The sequence below is a fragment of the Tachysurus vachellii genome, chromosome 24 (genome assembly GCF_030014155.1).
Source record: "Tachysurus vachellii isolate PV-2020 chromosome 24, HZAU_Pvac_v1, whole genome shotgun sequence".
Lineage (NCBI taxonomy): Eukaryota > Metazoa > Chordata > Actinopteri > Siluriformes > Bagridae > Tachysurus > Tachysurus vachellii.
The window spans coordinates 6,712,794-6,731,715 of record NC_083483.1 but is presented as its reverse complement, the minus strand read 5'-3'; the positions used below and the strand labels follow the sequence as shown (position 1 = coordinate 6,731,715).

Genomic DNA, 18,922 nt, shown 5'->3' with positions numbered 1-18,922 from the left:
AATTTAAATGAAAAAATGAATCCCAGATTTTATCCCAGATGTGGTCTTATACATCTGGACCCCACTGCATGTAATGTATCCTTATACTGTCCCATTGTAAAACGCAATAAAATGTGGATCACAAAAAGAGAAAGCTATAATCAGAGCACAGGGTCAGTCATTATACAGAAATCCAGAAAGTGTTGAGGGTTAGGTGCCTTGTTTAAGGGTCCAATTGAGCCAGTCTGACAGATATATTCTTAATAATTCACCTGTCACAAAAAACTCACCAGATATGAATAGCAACAAATCCTTCACCTTTGTGGATAATTATTTTATCTTATAAGAGTTGTTTTTAGATATAATATTGTCAGCCAACCAAATTCTGCCATTCTGCATGTACTGTACTGTTGTGGTAATAACACGCACTATGAAGGCTTTAACTATAATTCCGTTTGATGGTCATTCACAGGAACAGCACATATACATTGTTATTATTATTATTATTATTATTATTATTATTATTATTATTTTGTAAATATATCACATTGCGCTATATAGCAATGCGTCTAATCCAAATTAAGTTGTCCTCATTAACACATTATCCTGTTATGGCAAAAAAAAACTCTGTGTTATGTTTAGTCATAGTCATATGATCCCTGAGGTATTCAGACATGCCTTCAAATTGTACCAGAGATGTTATCAAAAAAAAAAAAAGCTTAAAAAACCTGCTCAGAGATGCATTGAATGTCATAGAGTGGAAGTACTTGCTAGACAGGTACAATAAGGCACAACATAATAAGACATTCGCTTTTAAGATCCCTCCATTTTCACATTCTTGTTGCTTGAAATGTCTCACTTCAGTTAGTGGTTGTTATATATTGTCATTAAGCTACCGTATCTATCATAAACGGCTAGTGTAATAATCGATCTTACTGTTTATGTGCTTTTATCCATATAATTCAGTAATTTATTGAACATTTATTTAGTCCATTTATTAATTCTACATACCGTATGGTCTGGATACAACCAGGCATGCCTCCTATTGGCATATTTGGCACTTGTTTGATGAGATTTTATTTGTTATTTGAGGTACTGTATATGAGTTAAACCCGTTTAGTCTTCTTATCAATAATAGGTTGCATTTTAAGTTCAGTTACATTGACCTGGTTAACATAGAGCTCTAGAGCAGCCATTGGGTGTCAGCAGAGACAAGCTCAGGTCGTCTTTCACGCCCTGCTTTAACATGCTCTTTGCACTTGTCTTCTTGTTAACAAGCAACATGTTATCTCTGTTCCTCTACCATGAGGGCTGAGCTCACAGTTGCCATGGGTGATGTGGTTTTCACCGAACTGTTTGACGTCAGTCAGAAAAGCAGAAGTAGGCGTGACTCTCTGCAACAGAAGGAGGAACCTCACCTTACAATGCAAACAAGCATTACAACAAGTGTCAGCCTCATACCACAGACCAGGGGGTTGGGAGGCAAATTCTGTGGAAACGGATACTGAGGTATGTTAAACCTTAAGAAATAATAAGATAAGAGAATGTGTATGCTGAGGTATGAAAACTACAGGTTAAAAAAGTACAGAATTGTCTATGGCCGTGACTCAGAGAGGATAATGGAGAAAGTGAAAGCGCTTCAAAGGTTGTGGTTGACAGGGGACATTTTGGGCTGTCAGTTAATTCAGTGGGTTCCTTTTTTTTCCACTGCTGAAACATGACGGTTAATGATTGACTACAGTCTCTACCCCTGTTCTACAAAACAGGCCAGGGCAAGGTACGTAGAGACAAAACAACACATTTTGAACAGACAAAACAAGTGTTGAACAGACAAGGAATAGCATTCATTGTGCAAAAAGTTTCTTTGTTCAGAAAACAAATCAGGCTTAGAGATGAAGTATGTTATATTCACTTGGAAAAGTTTGATCATATTATTACAGAATGTTTTGTACCTAAGATTCTTATATTGGGATTTGATCATTCACTATACCGATACATTTCATACAAAAACTATTGTTTAAAACTACTACCACTTTTTTGTGTTAAAGATAAAAACCCTTGGGGCATGTGGGATGATGTGTGGCGTCGGAAAAAAAAACTACGTTTTTCTAACAGCAGCACATTCTGTATTTTTTTCCTCTCTTATAACACAGCACGTCGCCAACACTAAAAAAATTTATTCGTTATCAAAGCTTGTCAGATATTTTACCTGTTTATAGTTGTGTTTAATTTTATGGATGTGCAACAAAGCAAGTTCCTGTTACTTTAGTTGTTTACAGTCTTATATCTGAACATAAAAAGAAAAAAAATGCAGCTTGTCACGTTATCATGTTACTGAAAGCACAAAGCCTTCCAACCTGTAGACTGGACTGTGATGGAAAACTTACATCAAAATCTTACATCAAATTACCTGCGACTTTTACAAAGTACCGACTCTAGAGACTCCTTCTGTAAAGAAATATCACCTTACAGAAAGCTGCAGCATATCAATGATTACATTAAGTTTTATTGATCTGCTGTATCCACCATATAACTGAAAGTAATCAGTATAATCCTGTTGTTTGTTTCGAAGTTAGAGCTGCTTTTATAAAAGTTAAAGTTTGAAACTTGCTATGTTACTAAATACAGTAGTTGTTCAAAATTCAGCACTTGGTTCACTACGTTTTCATTGAATTATCTGCACACTACAGTGGAATGGTTAGAATTAAAAGAATCTATGCTATTCTGCCTTCAGAAATTGCTAACCTTATGCTACTTTGCAAAGAAAATGTCAAGGGAAGGATTAAAGGATTGTGATTAAATCTGGAGTACAGAAAAAAAACGATTTTGTGTTTGTTAAACATAATACTAGCTCACTTTTGGTGCATATCTACAGTTTAGTACTGAATGGTGGATTTGCTTCTCTATGGCTCTTATTTTTTTAATCATCTTATTTGAATCTTTTTAAATTCTTGGAAAAGAGTTTTCATAAGATTAGACGGTACGTTCCGTACAAGAGAAAGAAAACTATGAACGTGTAATGATTCCCATTTGAAATCAATAAAGAGAGACACCAAGTCAATTAGAGGCCTAATGCAGTTCTTACTGGCTTAATTTCTCTCGCGATTTGTGTGGGGGTGGTGGAAAGTGAGCCCGGCGGTGTGAGTGAGGGAAAGAATGCATCATCTACACCTGGCCATACTTCAGTGCTAATTTTGTGTGACAAGGCTTCGCCTCTATGCATCGTTGAATGTGTTTGATATGTATATCACCAGACACGAAGCTCGATCAAACAGCACCTTGGGGGATGATGACTTATTGCATAGGTTCAACATCATAATCAAAACATCCAACAATCTTTCCCAAAAATAGGCCAAGGTTGATAACGAGACAGAAACCAGTACTGATATATAGTATTGCAATGCCGTTGGTGTGTCTGTTTTGTGTTTCCATGAGGGATACTGTGGCGTCGGCTCTGTGTGTGTGCGTGTGTGTGTGTGTGTGTGTGTGTGTGTGAGGTGGGGGATGAAGAGTCACTGCTCTGCATAACAACACCACTGATGATAGGCAGAAGAAGTTCAGCCTCTTGCCAAGAGTTTGACTGAACTTGATAAACATTATGTCAGAGGCAGGGCAGAGAAAATTCAACACCAGGATTTATGTGAGACAAGATCTTCAGTAGCAAAGGGGCAAAGTCTGTTTAAGGTCTGCCCTATGTTTTTTACAGCACTGCTCAGAGTCTTAAATATCCCTCTGCCTGGGGTCTTCTGATCGATCACATTGCGGTTATATCATAAAATACTCTATGTTGTTTCTATTATTTCAATTATTTATAGTATCAACAAGATTGAACTTCACAAGGAAATGCCAAGGAAAACCTGACCTGAATTTAACCTCACACTTGTTCATGTTAATTTAAGGAGCGATTCTTAAACATATTTTAGCCAGAACTTGATTTAATGCTAAAATAAAATCCATGTACTCCCACTGAATATTTCTTTCCTAAGCATCAAATTATTCAAATATTAGGCTCATTATTTAAATGTACACAAATGTAATATTTTGACTATCGAGAGCCTTTTATTAAAATTATTTTATTGCTTTGTTTGGTGGTTAATATTAAATCTTAGTATATATAATCTTAGTATATATACTCAGTATATATAATCATATATATATATACATATATATGACATATATATATATCATTATTTATTTATTTATTTATTTATTTTTAAATAATTTTATTTAATGGTGATAATTAGATAGCAATGTAATGGTTATAAAGGGTTCTATAATAAACCCCGAAGTTCCAGAATGTTCTTGTCATTTTAATTTTCAGTAAAATCTACTTAGATCATTATGTCCATTATGTTTCCACATAATAAAAAAAAAAGAATGATTTGTTTGATAGATTCCTCCATGAACAAGTGTTGAAGTATAAACTAAAACATACGCTGTTTATGCTCTATGAAACATTAATTAAGTATTAATTATCCATTTATTAATGGCGGGTAGGCTGTTTATACTTCTTAAATAGATATGTGGTTTAAAATTTGATATAGAGACATGTTAAGCAGGTTCAAAATTGACTGTGAAGGTTTATATATGAACAATATCTAAGGGATAAATCCTAACAAAACACAGGTTCAATTTGACTTAAGTTTGAGTTGTTCCACAATAATTACCTCTTTAAATATACATGATTCATGGATCCCTGAGCTCCCTAATCCACAATTTTCAAAAACTAGAGCATTGAAGAGAGCTGAAACGCTTCAACATGAGACAGAAACATAGGGGTTAAACTTTGTAGACCATTTCACACCCACCGTTTCCGTTACAAAGAAGTAACTGTCGCAAGAAAATATACATTCTTTTTCTCTACAAAACACATATTTTAATTATCTCGATGATAACGTCTTCACTCGCCTCTCCTACAGTGCAGAAGATTAGGAAGAGTTCTTTTTTAACATTACACAATTAGGTTGTTTGAAGCTGGTTGGAGGAACTTAAAACCTCATCTATGTTTGTTTCAATGCAAACGTTCCCTCTCAGCTTCCTCTAAATGTTACACGTGGCTGTAGGAGAGACTTTGAGTCAGATTGATCAAGTTGTTAACAGACCTACTGAACACATTTAACTTCAGACTTGCTCATTGGGGATAAATACAAACATATTTAAATAAACTAATATTAATCTTGAATTTTTGTATTATATTAATCTTCATATTAATCTTTATATTAACCTTTTGTTCTATGTTTATGTTCTGTAAAGCTGCTTTTTTAAAATCGCTATACAAATAAATTTGATTTGAATTGAATTGAATTGAATGTGCTGAAGGCGTTGCTTTTGTTTTATTTGCTGATTTTTTATTTTCATTTCACATTATTGGTATATATGTTCAAGTTACTAGAATAGAAATCTTGAAGGGTGGATGTGCATCCATTTGTTAGTTGTTGTTTTTTTACTAACAGCATACTGTTAAACAAGTAAAGTGGCAAACAATCAGAAAATAATTTTCCACATACTGCAAATCAGAAAGCTGAAAAAATGTTCCACACTTGAAGCAGGGATTTTACACTGTGGCAAGATGTGAAAGCTCTTAGTGATCATAATTGGAGTGTGCATTTCTATTTTAAAATGTTCAGCAAAATTCAGGGGAATGTGTAGAGTGCTGATGCTTGTTGATTTGACTCAGTAATTCTCAGATATAACTGGAAAGTACTATAGAGTTTAATGACCACATAAAATTTGTAAATCTGATATATTTCTTGTACCTTTTGTGGCACCCTCTTCTTCTTCTTCTTCTTCTTCTTCTTCTTCTTCTTCTTCATCTTCTTCTTCTTCATCTTCTTCTTCTTCTTATTATTATTATTATTATTATTATATAAGAAATTTTATTAGTACACAATGCAACATGCAGTACATTTTGTAGCGGTACTGCTAGTAATCTACAGATAGTAGGGTAAATTGATGTGATAGATGTAATAGTGGCAGTAATAGTAACAGTAGCAGTGGTGGTAATAATAGTTAATGTTAATTGGTTGCGGTAGTGGTAGTAAAAATTTTAGTGGTAGGTGTACACTACTGGTAGCAGTGATAGTAAAAGTGATGGTGGCAGTAGTAGTGGTAGTGGTGGTGATATTAGCAACAATGTTGGTAGTGGTGTAGTGGTGATGGTACTAGTAGTGGTAGTAGTAATGGTGGTGGTGGTAGTTGTAGTGGGGGCAGCAGTAGTAGTGGAAGAGGTTGTAGTGGTAGTAGTAGTGACAGTTGTAGTGGTGATGGTAGTAGTAGTGGTATTAGTTATGGTTGTGGCGGTAGTAATGGTGGCAGTGGTAGTGGTAGTGTTGGTGGTAGTAGTAACGTTGATGGTAGTGGTGGTAATAGTAGTAACGGTGATGGTAGTGGTGGGGACAGTAGAAACGTTGATGTTAGTGGTTTTGATAGTAGTAATGGTGATGGTGGTGGTGGTAGTAGTAACGGTGATGGTAGTGGTGGTGATAGTAGTAATGGTGATGGTAGTGGTGGTGATAGTAGTAACAGTGATGGTAGTGGTGATAGTAGTAACGGTGAGGGTGGTGGTGATAGTAGTAACAGTGATGGTGGTGGTGATAGTAGTAACGGTGATGGTGGTGGTGATAGTAGTAACAGTGATGGTGGTGGTGGTGATAGTAGTAACAGTGATGGTAGTGGTGGTGATAGTAGTAACAGTGATGGGGTGGTGATAGTAGTAACAGTGATGGTGGTGGTGGTGATAGTAGTAACGGTGATGGTAGTGGTGGTGATAGTAGTAACAGTGATGGTAGTGGTGGTGATAGTAGTAACAGTGATGGGGTGGTGATAGTAGTAACGGTGATGGTAGTGGTGGTGATAGTAGTAACAGTGATGGTAGTGGTGATGGTAGTAGTTGGTCTTTGGTGTTGAATGCCAAAAAATGTTCTAACGTGTGCCACATAGTACGATATCATAGTATACAAATTGTATTCCCTTATTATTATTAAATAATAGATTAAAAGTGCTATCTATTAATATTGCCCTTTCTTGTGGCTGTTTTACTTGTAGGCTCCCCATAACTCAGACGAAACACTGCAATGAATATGTTCAAAGTCTATGAAATAAAGGAAGGCAGAATGTAGAATCTCCAGCAAAGCTGCTCATTAGAAGGGAGCTCTACATAGTTTTGACAATGATGAGAAGGCTCACGCCGTGAGGCCTCTTTGCTCAGAGCACTACTGCTTGCTTTAGTTCCTACTATAACATAAAAAAAAAACAACCAAATATTTTCTGTCTACGGGTCTTCCAGTGAACAAGGCAACGAATTCATAATTAGACCACAGTCAGCCTTACACACAGACACAGACACAGGTGGGAGAACTATGGGAGAAACATAACCCTAGGGAGTTAAATGCCTTGAAGCTAGAAGCAGCTTCGGTAGTCCAGGTGTGCCTCGGTTGTCAAGGTGCTGTCACCATGCTTACGTCCTGTAACATGACACCGAATGAGGGAGCGGTAAGGTAAGGGGGGAGGGGAAATGCAAGCGAGCGAGAGTGTGAGTGTGAGAGAGAGAGAGAGAGAGAGAGAGAGAGAGAGAGAGAGAGAGAGAGAGAGAATGATTTTCATAGGACAACAGCTATGAAGTAGCCCGAAACAGGATTTTCAGGTAAAACCTTAAACATTTACTGATGCCCTAGTGTTTCCAGACTGTTAACACTACACAAAGGGTAAAAAAAGAGATCAGAGCCAATATGTAGTGATCACGTAGCCACTGGTAAACAATTACATTCATGGAAAAGGTGACAAAACCATCAATGAAGCAGTTGATTCTACGGCAGGTAACGCTGACATCCAATAATAATAAGTCACTGTATATTTTACAAATTTTACAAATTTATACATTTATATTTTGCAAATATATAAAATAAATTTAGCTCTAATTTTGTGTACATTTTTAGCATGATATTAGTGTGTGACCTAAGAATGTAGACTGTATGTATTCTGACGATTCATTAGTGGACATTGGATGTCATGTTTTACAATAAACAAAGTATGTTGTTCATCTGGATATGCTGAGTAGTATTGAGAGTTCTCATTGTACTACGTAAGGTGACGTGTCTACATTTGCATCGTTTCTACATGAAGTATTAGTCTATTCTGTGTACATACTATTAAACAGTGCTCATTAGTTCCTTATAAGGTCATTAACACCTGTTATATGAACATCTCTTCATTGCTGACTGGAACTGAAATTTCTTTTTTCAGCCACAAAAGGGTCTGTTTATCTAACACTATCACCAAAGCTCCAAGCAAGAAACTATAAACTTGTTATTATTATTATTATTATTTTAAATACTGCTTAAAGCTAGGGCTTTTGGTTTGTATTGGTTAGGGATTTTTCACCATCACACTTGCAGCTGCTGTTTTAACCCGCTCTTGCTTGCCGTGATGTCAGCAGAACATTTCCTTCCTGTTTCTCGTGTGGTGTGTCTACAAAAGAGATAAGCGAGTGCAGCTAGAGCAGACATGGAGGACGAGAGAAAAAGTTGTTTACAGATTGCTACAGAAGCACGGCCGATGTAAGGCAACGGAGGGAACGAAACGCAAACCCGAGTTGTAACGTAACGTTCTCTGTACTCTGAATTTAGTTCTGCTGATTGAATAGATATGGACAAATCAGTGGTGGATGATTGTTTTCACTTGAAATGCGCTATTGCATTGAAATGTATTAGCTAATACAACTTAGCATGATGGCAAACATCAATCTTAGATTATATCAATGTTAGAAGAGCTAACTTGCTGGTTTCCTCTTTTTCAGATATTCAGCTGCCTAGCCACTGAAAACAGCAATGAAGTGAAACTTGCCTGTGCCTCTTTGCTGCTATTTAAACATGGATGTTCAAAAGTGTTGCCTTTTCATAGAGCTTGATGCGTTCTCTGAGTCAAACTAAAACTTTTTGGAACTGAAACCATCGTCTGTAAGCCAGAAAAGGTTCACTGTGATGACTTCTTAGGCCTATTATTGGCGTTTAACATGGCCGCTGTGGTTCAGCAGACCGAAGGCGCCTGGGATGGCGCATGCAAACAAGAAGACGATTCGTTGCAGGTAGTATTCTGTTTTCTAGGTTTTACAATGCCTTCATATACACAAATTCTAAGTGATACTTAACTAGTTGTCTTCCATTTTAAAAGAGGGTTGAAAGCCCATTTCACTGTCAATTATTCATGTGCTGCTTCACTGTGTGGGCAACATAATGAAAGCTGCCATGACCTTGATTCACTCAACCCACTTCTATTATGGAACAAGCTAATGCTGATGACAGGAAGGATTGTCACTCATTGCTTTATGAAGATCTGTCCGACACCTAATTCACAAATTTTCTTCTGCTTTTCCCTCCTTTTTTTCGTCCAGTTGGAAGATCCATCCTCTTTCCCCGCAGTAATCGTGGAGCAAATGCCACATAGTCACATGCTCAATTATTCGGGTCTGACTTGTGACCAGCCATTAAGACTGGGATTGGATCGCGATACTGTTGATGACATGGCACAACTGACAGGTCAGAAGACATTTCCTACTAAGGTTTCCTCAAAAATGTAAAGGGTCTTTCATTCCCTCTTTGTTCAGGTTTTTTTAAGAGTGACAGTGGGTTTATACAGTGAGAAGAAATAAGTAAAAAATATATATATATGTGTACAAAAATGTATATATACACTGAATTTTCATACTTAATAATATAATAAATCAGGCAAAACATTAATATGGGGAGAAAACTAAATACATTTTTCATACTGTAGATAACTTAAATTTTTAATTACCAACAACATGTCTGAAACAAAGCACTGTTTTTTTCCTATTTGTGGTGACAATCCTTTTTCTCCCTTATCAATATTGTGTTATTAAACATATTTTAGACATATCTTTTTTTTATGATTATAAATACACCCTTTTTTATATTAGTAAGTACAAAGTCACAAGACAGTCAAATAGGACGTGCACTGGAAGTACGTACATCAAATGTAACACGCAGACACACGCACCAGGGCTGTCAAGTGTCACGCATTGAGCGTGAAAGTCACGTATTTTGGTCTTTTCTCACGCTCTCCCACCACACATTGTATTTCTCACGCAGAAAAACTTACTATTTATCATATATTTAATATGCCGCAGCGCCCAAAATGTATCCGTCCGCGTCCGCAAAAATAGAGGCTACACAATAGCCAATCAGAAAATAGCACTATTGTATATGGGTAAGATTTAACGCAACAACCAACAACCACATATTCATTAGCGAGGGGTATTTTCGATGGTCGGTTTGAACAAAACCTCAACACGAAACATCTTGTCTCTGGACGGGACATTGTCCTCAATCATGACCCTAAAAATGTCTGGGCTTGAGCTGAACTGTTTTAAATGGGAGCAACATTACAAATGATAAAGGAGACCAAAAAGGCAACAAACACTTACAATAAACAACACCAGTCATAATCTCTCTCTCTCTCTTTCTCTCTCTCTCTCTCTCTCTCTCTCTCTCTATATATATATATATATATATATACAGGGACTTGTATGGGGGACCCCATAATATATATATATATATATATATATATATATATATATATATATATATATATATATATAGAGAGAGAGAGAGAGAGAGAGAGAGAGAGAGAGAGAGAGAGATTAAAAATGTGTTGTTCTTTAAAAAAAAAATAATAAAATAATAATAATAATAATAATAATAATAATAATAATAATAATAATAATAGTTAGTCTTCAGGTCAGATTTTTCAGTATTTAATGATGTATTTGTTTGTTTGTTTGTGTAAAAAGCTTGTCTTTATTTTTTTATGTTAGATTTTGCTGTTGAGATGTAGCAGAAAAACACTTAAACATATAACTACAACATAGTAAACAATACGAGTCAGCCAGTGAGTCGATTGTATTACGACTCTGTCGCTCAATCCAAAACGGGTCCCTTTTGCCGCCTAGTACACTTCAAATGGTGTTAAAGCCATCAGGCCGCACGCTATCTAGTGCACTACTTAGATAAATAAGTATATTTGGGACACGGCACCAGGCCCCACCCCAGGCCAAGTTCTCACGTGGACGGCTAACAAGGACGCAGCCAGGAGTGTAATGTTGACGTCTGCGCTGCTGCCCGACAGAGTGATTAGACAACTCGTAAAAAAGCCAAACGTGTAAAAATGTAAGCGTTTATACAGGTTTAAAGTTACAGTTTTGGGACAAGACCTCACGACATACGCACTTAAGTGTTTCAGAAAAGTGAGTACAATTCAGAGCGAGTAGTTTGGTGTAAATATGTGTTATGTTTGACTGCTAGCGAACTAACCAGCAGTTTGTGTCGTGTCACGTCATGTAACGCCACATTAGCCATAAAAAGTACTCTTAGTAAGTGTAGCTGTCATTTAACTGCTTTATAAAACATACAGGGAACTTTTGCTGTTGTTGAGTAAAGTGGGCTAATATTTGTTAGCCACTTAGCCGATGCTTATCTCAGTCTAAAAGCTTAAAACTACCTACTGTACTGTTTAATAGATAGATAGATGGATGGATGGATGGATGCAGTTTGGCATCAACCAGAAGTGCAAAGAGTAGCAATTGTGCAAATAGACAAGTGCAGACAAACATGTAAACATATGTACAGCATGTAATATGTATAGATATATATGTTAACATATGTACAGTGTGTAATACAGTGTATATATATATATATATATATATATATATATATATATATATATATATATATTTAAGCATACAGTATGTACAGCATGTAATATATATATATATAATAGATAGATATAGATATATATGTAAACATGTGTACAGCATGTAGTGTGTGTGTATATGCAGTACTGTGCAAAAGATTTAGGCAGGTGTGAAAAAATGCTGTAAACAAAGAATGCTTTCAATAATATAAATACTGAGTATTTATTTCTGTCAATTTACAAAATGCAAAAGTGATCCAAAATGCAAAATTTACAAAAAGTGAGCAAACAAAAGAAAAATCTAAATCAAATCAATATTTGGTGTTACTACCTTTTGCCTTCAAACCAGCATGAAATGATGGCACGACCCCCACAGAGCCCTGATCTCAACATCATAGAGTGTGTCTGGGATTACATGAAGAGACAGAAGGATGTGAGAGAGCCTACTGTACATCCACAGAAGATCTGTGGTCAGTTCTCCGAGATGTTTGAGACCTACCAGCCGAGTTCCTTCAAAAACTGTGTGCAAGTGTACCTAGAAGAATTGCTGCTGTTTTGAAGGCAAAGGGCGGTCACACCAAATATTGATTTGATTTAGATTTCTCTTTTGTTCATTCACTGCATTTTGTTCATTTAGAGAAATAAATGTTTAACACTTCCATTTTTATTTATATATAAATAAATAAATAAAATAGTTATAGTGATATATGTACAGCATGCAACTGATATACAGATATGTAAACATATGTACAGTAAATAAATATAAAGGCTAGGGTATTGTGTGAGATTTAAAACACAGTGGACAGAAGGAAAACAGAGAATTTGTACGTGCAAAAAGTATATAAAATAATGAAATAAATACACAAGCGGATAAATGAATAATGCAGAAAGACGGATAGCTGATGTAATGTTTTTGTTTGTCTTTCAGTGGAAGCTTATCAGAGTGGTAATGAAGATGTCATGATGGAGAGTGCAGAAGCGGCTGAAGCGCTGATGAACATCGATTCCTCCACTTCACTTGCACTAGATGACAAACAGATACGTACGTGTATAGATAAGGCTGACTTTCAGCTCGATTCTGTTCACATTATGCACACTGTTACAGGTGCGAACTGGATGAAGAAATAAGTCATTGAGAAATATATCAGGTCAGGCCAGTGATGAATGATGACTTGATGCATCCCTAGGGTTTGAGATTTTTTCAGTCTGATAACTTAATGTGGAAACATTTAAAGTTTCGTGCTCTTATTGGTATTAATTGACGATCATAAAAATAGGCGTAAAAACTTATCGCAAAATCTTCGCAGTCATGAAAAGTTTGCCTCAAAAGATAAAAAAAGTAAGTCTTTGTATGCTGTACTGTTAGAATTTTACTTAACTAGAGCTATGGGGTGCAAACCTGTTCAAGCATGACAATGGGTGTGTCTCTCAATCAGCTCTCTAGCTCCCTAGGCCGTGAATCAGTATAACATTTACACAAGTTGGAGCACTGGTAAGGACCCTGGCTCACAATACATCGAGATATCTGGCAACATGACTAAGCTTTGTAAAACATCACCACGGGCATTTATCAACAACAGGCAAGACTGATATCCCTGACATTACATTTCATAGTTTTTAAATATTTTATGAAAAATTATGTCATGGTACTTTATGCTAAATATTAGACTAGCGGATTAAAAAAAAAAAAAAATCCTACGTTAGACTCAAACAAACCTTTCAATAGAGCAGAAAAATAAGCTATTTACATTTGTAGATGAAATTGGCTAAGATGAAATTGATTTTATTTTGTTTTGTTTAGTTTTTTTTTTGTGATGTCATTTCTGGTAAGGGAACACAGTGAACATTGATGCTCCCTGGTTTTGGTGGTGCATTGCGGGAATTAAAAGTTCCAGTTCACAGAAAGGATTTTTGTTGTGATTAAAATGGGCCCCACTGAACCCCACCTTTTGGATAAACTAGAACACTGACTTCCTGCTCCCCAGACCTCCTCACCTGACCTCAGTGTCTGACCTCCTTAATGCTTGACAGAAGAGTAGAGCTTATTACATTTACAGCATTTGGCAGACGCCCTTATCCAGAGCGACGTACATAAAGTGCTTAAAACATTGGATACATTAAAGCTGGCTCACCAGGTCACATACTTAAGATACCATGAGTTTAAAACATTGTTCAAAGTTACAATGAAAGCGAAAGAAGTGCTAGTTGAAGTGTTTCCTGAATAAGTAGGTCTTCAACCGCCGTTTGAAAACAGCCAGTGACTCATTTGTCCGGACCTCTAGGGGAAGTTCATTCCCCCACCTTGGTGCCAGAACAGAGAAGAGTCTTGTAGTATACTTACCTCTTACCCTGAGAGATGGTGGAACCAGAGCTGGTAGATCGGAGGGTGCGGGGTGCAGTTATATCAGCAAAGTGGGCTGATCCCCAAATCTGGACTGGGATGTTCAATAAGTGCATGTGGGTGTGAGCCACAAAGAAATATAATGCCATTCCAATCAAAGAGAGAAGCTGCACTGCAGAAGTGTAAGGTGGAGCAGTATGCAGTGCTGCATAACCAAAAATAGACAGTTTCATTTAGTTCTGGCCAGTTCTGGTGTGGTTGATAGCCATTGTGTATGATAAAGTATTCAGCATGCTAGGAATGGCAGAAGAAGTGGCTATGTAATGTTTACACAGTAGAAAATTAGAGAGCAAAGAGCTTTCAGTGCAGTCTGCCTCCCCTACACTGAGAAATGGCGGTTGCTCTAGTAGTATTTAAAAGGAGTCAGGATGGAGGAGGTTAGGGAATGTTACACAACAAATGAGAATGGAGGAATGAGAACCACAAGGAATGAGAACCACTAGAAGAAGGAACGTGGTTAAATACGACGGGGTAGATGGTAATAGATAGCACTGTATGTTAATCAGGTAACAGCCTAATCATACTATTTGAGAGAACGAAAACACTACAACGCTAGTCTTTTTTTTTTTTTTCTTTTTTTTTAATTAATTAATTTATTTATTTTAATTTCCTTAAATGTTCAAGCTTGTCTCCATTCTGCAAACAATGACCATTCTAATGCTTGCATGTCAAAATGACTGCATTATTATTCACTCCAAGCAGCCATTCTTTATTCGTTGTTTTTTGCTTTCCCTCCAATCTTATAGCTCACATGTTTTTTTTGACGTCGTCTCTGTTAGAAGGGAACCAGTTTTTAATGGACGGTGTTGTTGGACAGCAACAATGGATTCACCTTCCAAAAGGATCTTTGCAAGAAGACAAACCAAAGGTTAAAAAGGGTGAGCCGAACCCGCTAACACACAATACATATTTAACTCTTTTTCCTGAACTGAATTGTAAAATTATATTCATTGTTCTTTATGTATATCGGTACTTTTTATGACCCTCAGGTAGAAGACCCAAACGACCAAGGGAACATTCCCCAATGCCTGACATAACTATTAAGAAGAGCAAGGACAGCAAAGGTGAGAGACTTTTTTTTTTTTTTTTTTTTTTTTTTTGGTACTAATGTTATTTTTGTAGATTGTTCAGCTCATGACTCTAATCTTCCTCACTTATCTATTTGCCTGCAGGAAATACATTGTACCTTTGGGAGTTTTTGATTGCTTTGCTGCAGGACAGGAATGCTTGTCCTAGATACATCAAGTGGACCAACTGGGAAAAGGGCATATTCAAGCTTGTGGACTCCAAGGCTGTGTCTCAATTATGGGGCAAACACAAAAACAAACCGGACATGAACTACGAAACAATGGGAAGAGCACTTCGGTAAGTTTTCTTGCCATGCTTCACTCCACTTGAATATATGAATGCTTTTAATGATTTGCCTCATTGTCCCTTCTAACAGATACTACTACCAACGTGGTATCCTGAATAAAGTCGAGGGTCAGAGACTTGTGTATCAGTTTGCAGAGATGCCAAAGAACATCGTCTACATAGGTGATGACAACGACGGCCCAGGTGGCAATAACATCAACGTTTCAAATGAAGATGATGATGATGAAGACGATGATGATCACTCCATTGAGGCATCCTTCAATGAACTAACATCCTTAAGCTTTACCCCATCTTCTCAGTCAAAAATGCTCCATTCCAAAACATCAGTGGTTACCAAAGTCCGTAAGGCTGTGAACGGAAGCCAACGTAAGCCAGCTAACAACCCCGGCGAGGTTACAGGAGCCAACAAATCAGCCCGTCCATTAGGTCTCATCCAGCAGCAGCATCTACCCATTGTTTCAGCGGAGATGCTTAAAACTCTTCAGAATGTCCAGTCTCTCCAACCAGGCCAGCACGGGTCGGTTTTCCGCACGGCTCAGCTGTTAGAAAGCCTTCGTGACAAGCAAGAGACCTTGGAGGTAAAGGAACAGCTGGAGGCACCTCAGATTGTTACGCTTCAACTGGTACCTGTGTCTTCCACCGAAGAAGGAATGGATGGGTCCGAAACTTCACCACAGTTCATCATGCAAGCCATTCCAGAGACCATCTCGGAGGAGCTAACCCTCGTAGTACAGAACGTCACCTTGGACAAGGCTTCTTCCGATCCTTGCCAAGTCGATGTCAAGGAAGAAACCGAAGAATCCATCGTCTCCAGTTCTGCGTCAAGCAGTGCCTCAGTAGTGACAATGTCTGGTGGGCAACAGTTGGTTTCTCAACCTTCTGGTACCGTCATCCATTCTGTAGTCACTGCAACAGAACCAAAGATATCAGGTCAGATAAGTGACCCAGACCACAAAGAGGTCTGCGAAGCTCTAACCTACTCCCATGATGTCCCACAAAGTCCAGACATGGATAAGAAGAATCTGTCGGAAATGAAGGTGGAGCCCTTAAGTGTGGTCATCTTTAATGACCCCTTGGTGGGTTACACCTCCAACGAGACCACAGAGTTGTCTGACTAAACTCAGGCTAGACTGAAACCTCAGATTGTCTAATGCCATTAAAGCCTTACTCATCACATTCCTTTGGGACTTGCACATGCACTGGAATTTACAGGCACTCCTTTTTCTTTGTGTCTTATGTTTTGCACCAGCTTTTGCCTTGCTATGCCATTCAAATATTATTTTTTAGGAGGACCAATGATTCTTATGCAGCTTATTCTGACCTTAAGTCCTATTTTCCTTACTTAAGTGCCCTAAATCATATACTTCAATGATGTTCCTCAGGGTTCTGACACAACTGGTAATGTGTCAGTAATGTCGCTATGAAACAGAAGGCCAACCACAACCACTTTATCATTCACAGGAGAGATCTCATGGATGGGGACTTCACCCGTAACAATCTATTACTAAAGCATAAAAGATATGATGAATTAGTGATACTGTATATAATTCGTATGTTCTTGGTAAAGATGCACATTGTGACGATGGTTAAATCTGTATTTTACAAACGCCTCTCGTTCATATTTAACCTTATTCATACCTGGATCAAATGTTTGACTTGGTTATAAATATTAACAAAATATGCTGTATTTTTATTGACCAAATAAATATCGTTGCTAAAAACAACTATGTTTTAAAAGCCTATCCTGTGCTGTTGACTGTATTGCTGTTAATGTTGTTTGAGAAATATATGTGACCGAAAGAAGCTGAAAAATCAGGTGTTGTGTCCAAGTGACAATCATTTCATATTACTTTTATTCAGAATATATGTACGGTATATTCAAAAGAGTTTAATGATGCACTGTAGCCTGGTTTGAGATTAATTATATTTGAGAGAGGAAAAACAAGTGCTCCTCTATATACCTTCATTACCTAGGAACTTTTCTAGCATGATGTACACTTGTGTTAAAATTTAAAAATTGGGTTTTAAAATTTGGGGCTCAATATTTAGATTTCAGAAACAAGGAACCTGATCTGGAACTCTCTGGAAGCAGAGATGGATTTGTTTATGCACGTTTCAACTTTTTTAAGCTATTTAACATAGCGTCTTTTGTTCCATCCAAATTTTTGATTGCAATGACTTCATGTTTCAAACCGATGATCGGAAATGCTGTAGTTTAAAGCTTTTTTGACATAACAAGCCAATAATTGAACCTATGTTGGCTGAAGAGAAGATGGATTCCTATTCCAGCATGACCTGCTAATGTTGGATGTTTTTTTTTTTTTTCTTTTTTTGTATATGCCAGCTGTTTAATCTATAATCTTGCGCTTTTGTTTTTGTTCCTTCTGTGTTACGTGGACTGATAACTTTTCTGGTTGAATGTGACTCCCAATTTTTTATTACATTTTTTTTATTGAAAAAGCCTGTACAATGCTTATGGATATCAAAGCCATACTGTTTGATGTATCTAATTAAATAGAATTGAAAATGGCTTAAATTTTCCTTAATTATTTTGCTTTCAGTAGGAATTTTTTTTAGATGAATTTCTTTGACATGATTAAAGAAACCTGAAGAATACCGTATTGGTTTGTCTTGTTATTGGCAAAGCCGTGATGTTCAAGTTATACATTTTTGACCCTATTTTTTATTTTACATTCAGGAGATTTATTTGGGTATAAAAAGTGGAATACACTTCATCTGTTGCTGAATAAAGGCAATTTTAAAGGCAAGACTTACTTACCTTCAGCAAAGCATTCACTTGATTGTTCATGTTAGCAAAGATGATTTGAATCTGAAAGTCTTTTATACCCTTAAATCATTGGATTAATGTTGGCCCTGCATGTTTTTATATTTTGTAATGATAAAATACCTTTTTTCACTTTTTACTTTGACCACTTGGAATAATGTGATATGGGATAATGGGATCTATCTATCTATCTATCTATCTATCTATCTATCTATCTATCTATCTATCTATCTATCTATCAGCTGGGTGCTGGATTTACTTTGCTTTTCTAACCAGTATCATACTCACCTACACGGTGAATCTACATAACAGTGGATATAAAGTCTACACACCCGTAAAAAAAAAATAAAGTTTACACACGAAAAAAATTTCATTAACGGTGAGATCTTTTTTCCACTTTTAATGTAATAGAGCAACCAACAGAATTCAAGTGAAAAACAATGGGGAAATAAAACAGAGAGAGAAACAGACATCATTAACCGTAACATCTGTAATATCTTAGAAGCATTTGATTCAATTAACAAAGTAGAAATTATATATAGGTTATATGCTGTTTTACTGATAGGACTGGACATGAATACTGTACTGTAGTGTTTATAGCTGTATCGTGACATAGGCGTGTGACCACAGGGTGTAGCCAGTAGACCTTGCACTTGGTCTTGTGCATTTTATTCTTC

At 36.7% G+C, this 18,922-nt stretch overlaps 1 protein-coding gene across 7 annotated transcripts; it reads left to right on the top strand.

Annotated features, from left to right (window-relative positions):
* The first annotated feature begins 1,347 nt into the window (after positions 1–1,347).
* LOC132839866 (ETS-related transcription factor Elf-1-like) lies at positions 1,348–18,076 on the top strand. Of its 7 annotated transcripts, none has more exons than XM_060861075.1 (8): positions 1,348–1,488; positions 8,774–9,061; positions 9,368–9,512; positions 12,614–12,727; positions 14,866–14,964; positions 15,076–15,150; positions 15,259–15,451; positions 15,531–18,076. In XM_060861075.1, the coding sequence occupies exons 2-8, from the start codon at positions 8,990–8,992 to the stop codon at positions 16,576–16,578; spliced, it is 1,746 nt and encodes a 581-aa protein (XP_060717058.1). In that variant the 5' UTR covers positions 1,348–1,488; positions 8,774–8,989; the 3' UTR covers positions 16,579–18,076. The 7 variants fall into 7 exon arrangements, with proteins under 7 accessions (XP_060717058.1, XP_060717052.1, XP_060717056.1 ...); XM_060861069.1 differs by having other exon boundaries at positions 14,833–14,964; XM_060861073.1 differs by lacking the exon at positions 1,348–1,488 and adding an exon at positions 1,542–1,756 and having other exon boundaries at positions 14,833–14,964.
* The last annotated feature ends 846 nt before the right edge of the window (positions 18,077–18,922 follow it).

Bases quoted from the DNA above. Each gene is read 5' to 3' on its own strand.
- LOC132839866 (XM_060861069.1), top strand. From the start codon at position 8,990: ATGGCCGCTGTGGTTCAGCAGACCGAAGGCGCCTGGGATGGCGCATGC. The intron at 9,513-12,613 runs GTCAGAAGACAT...TTTGTCTTTCAG, and splicing joins TGACATGGCACAACTGACAG to TGGAAGCTTATCAGAGTGGT. The intron at 12,728-14,832 runs GTACGTGTATAG...CCAATCTTATAG, and splicing joins ACTAGATGACAAACAGATAC to CTCACATGTTTTTTTTGACG.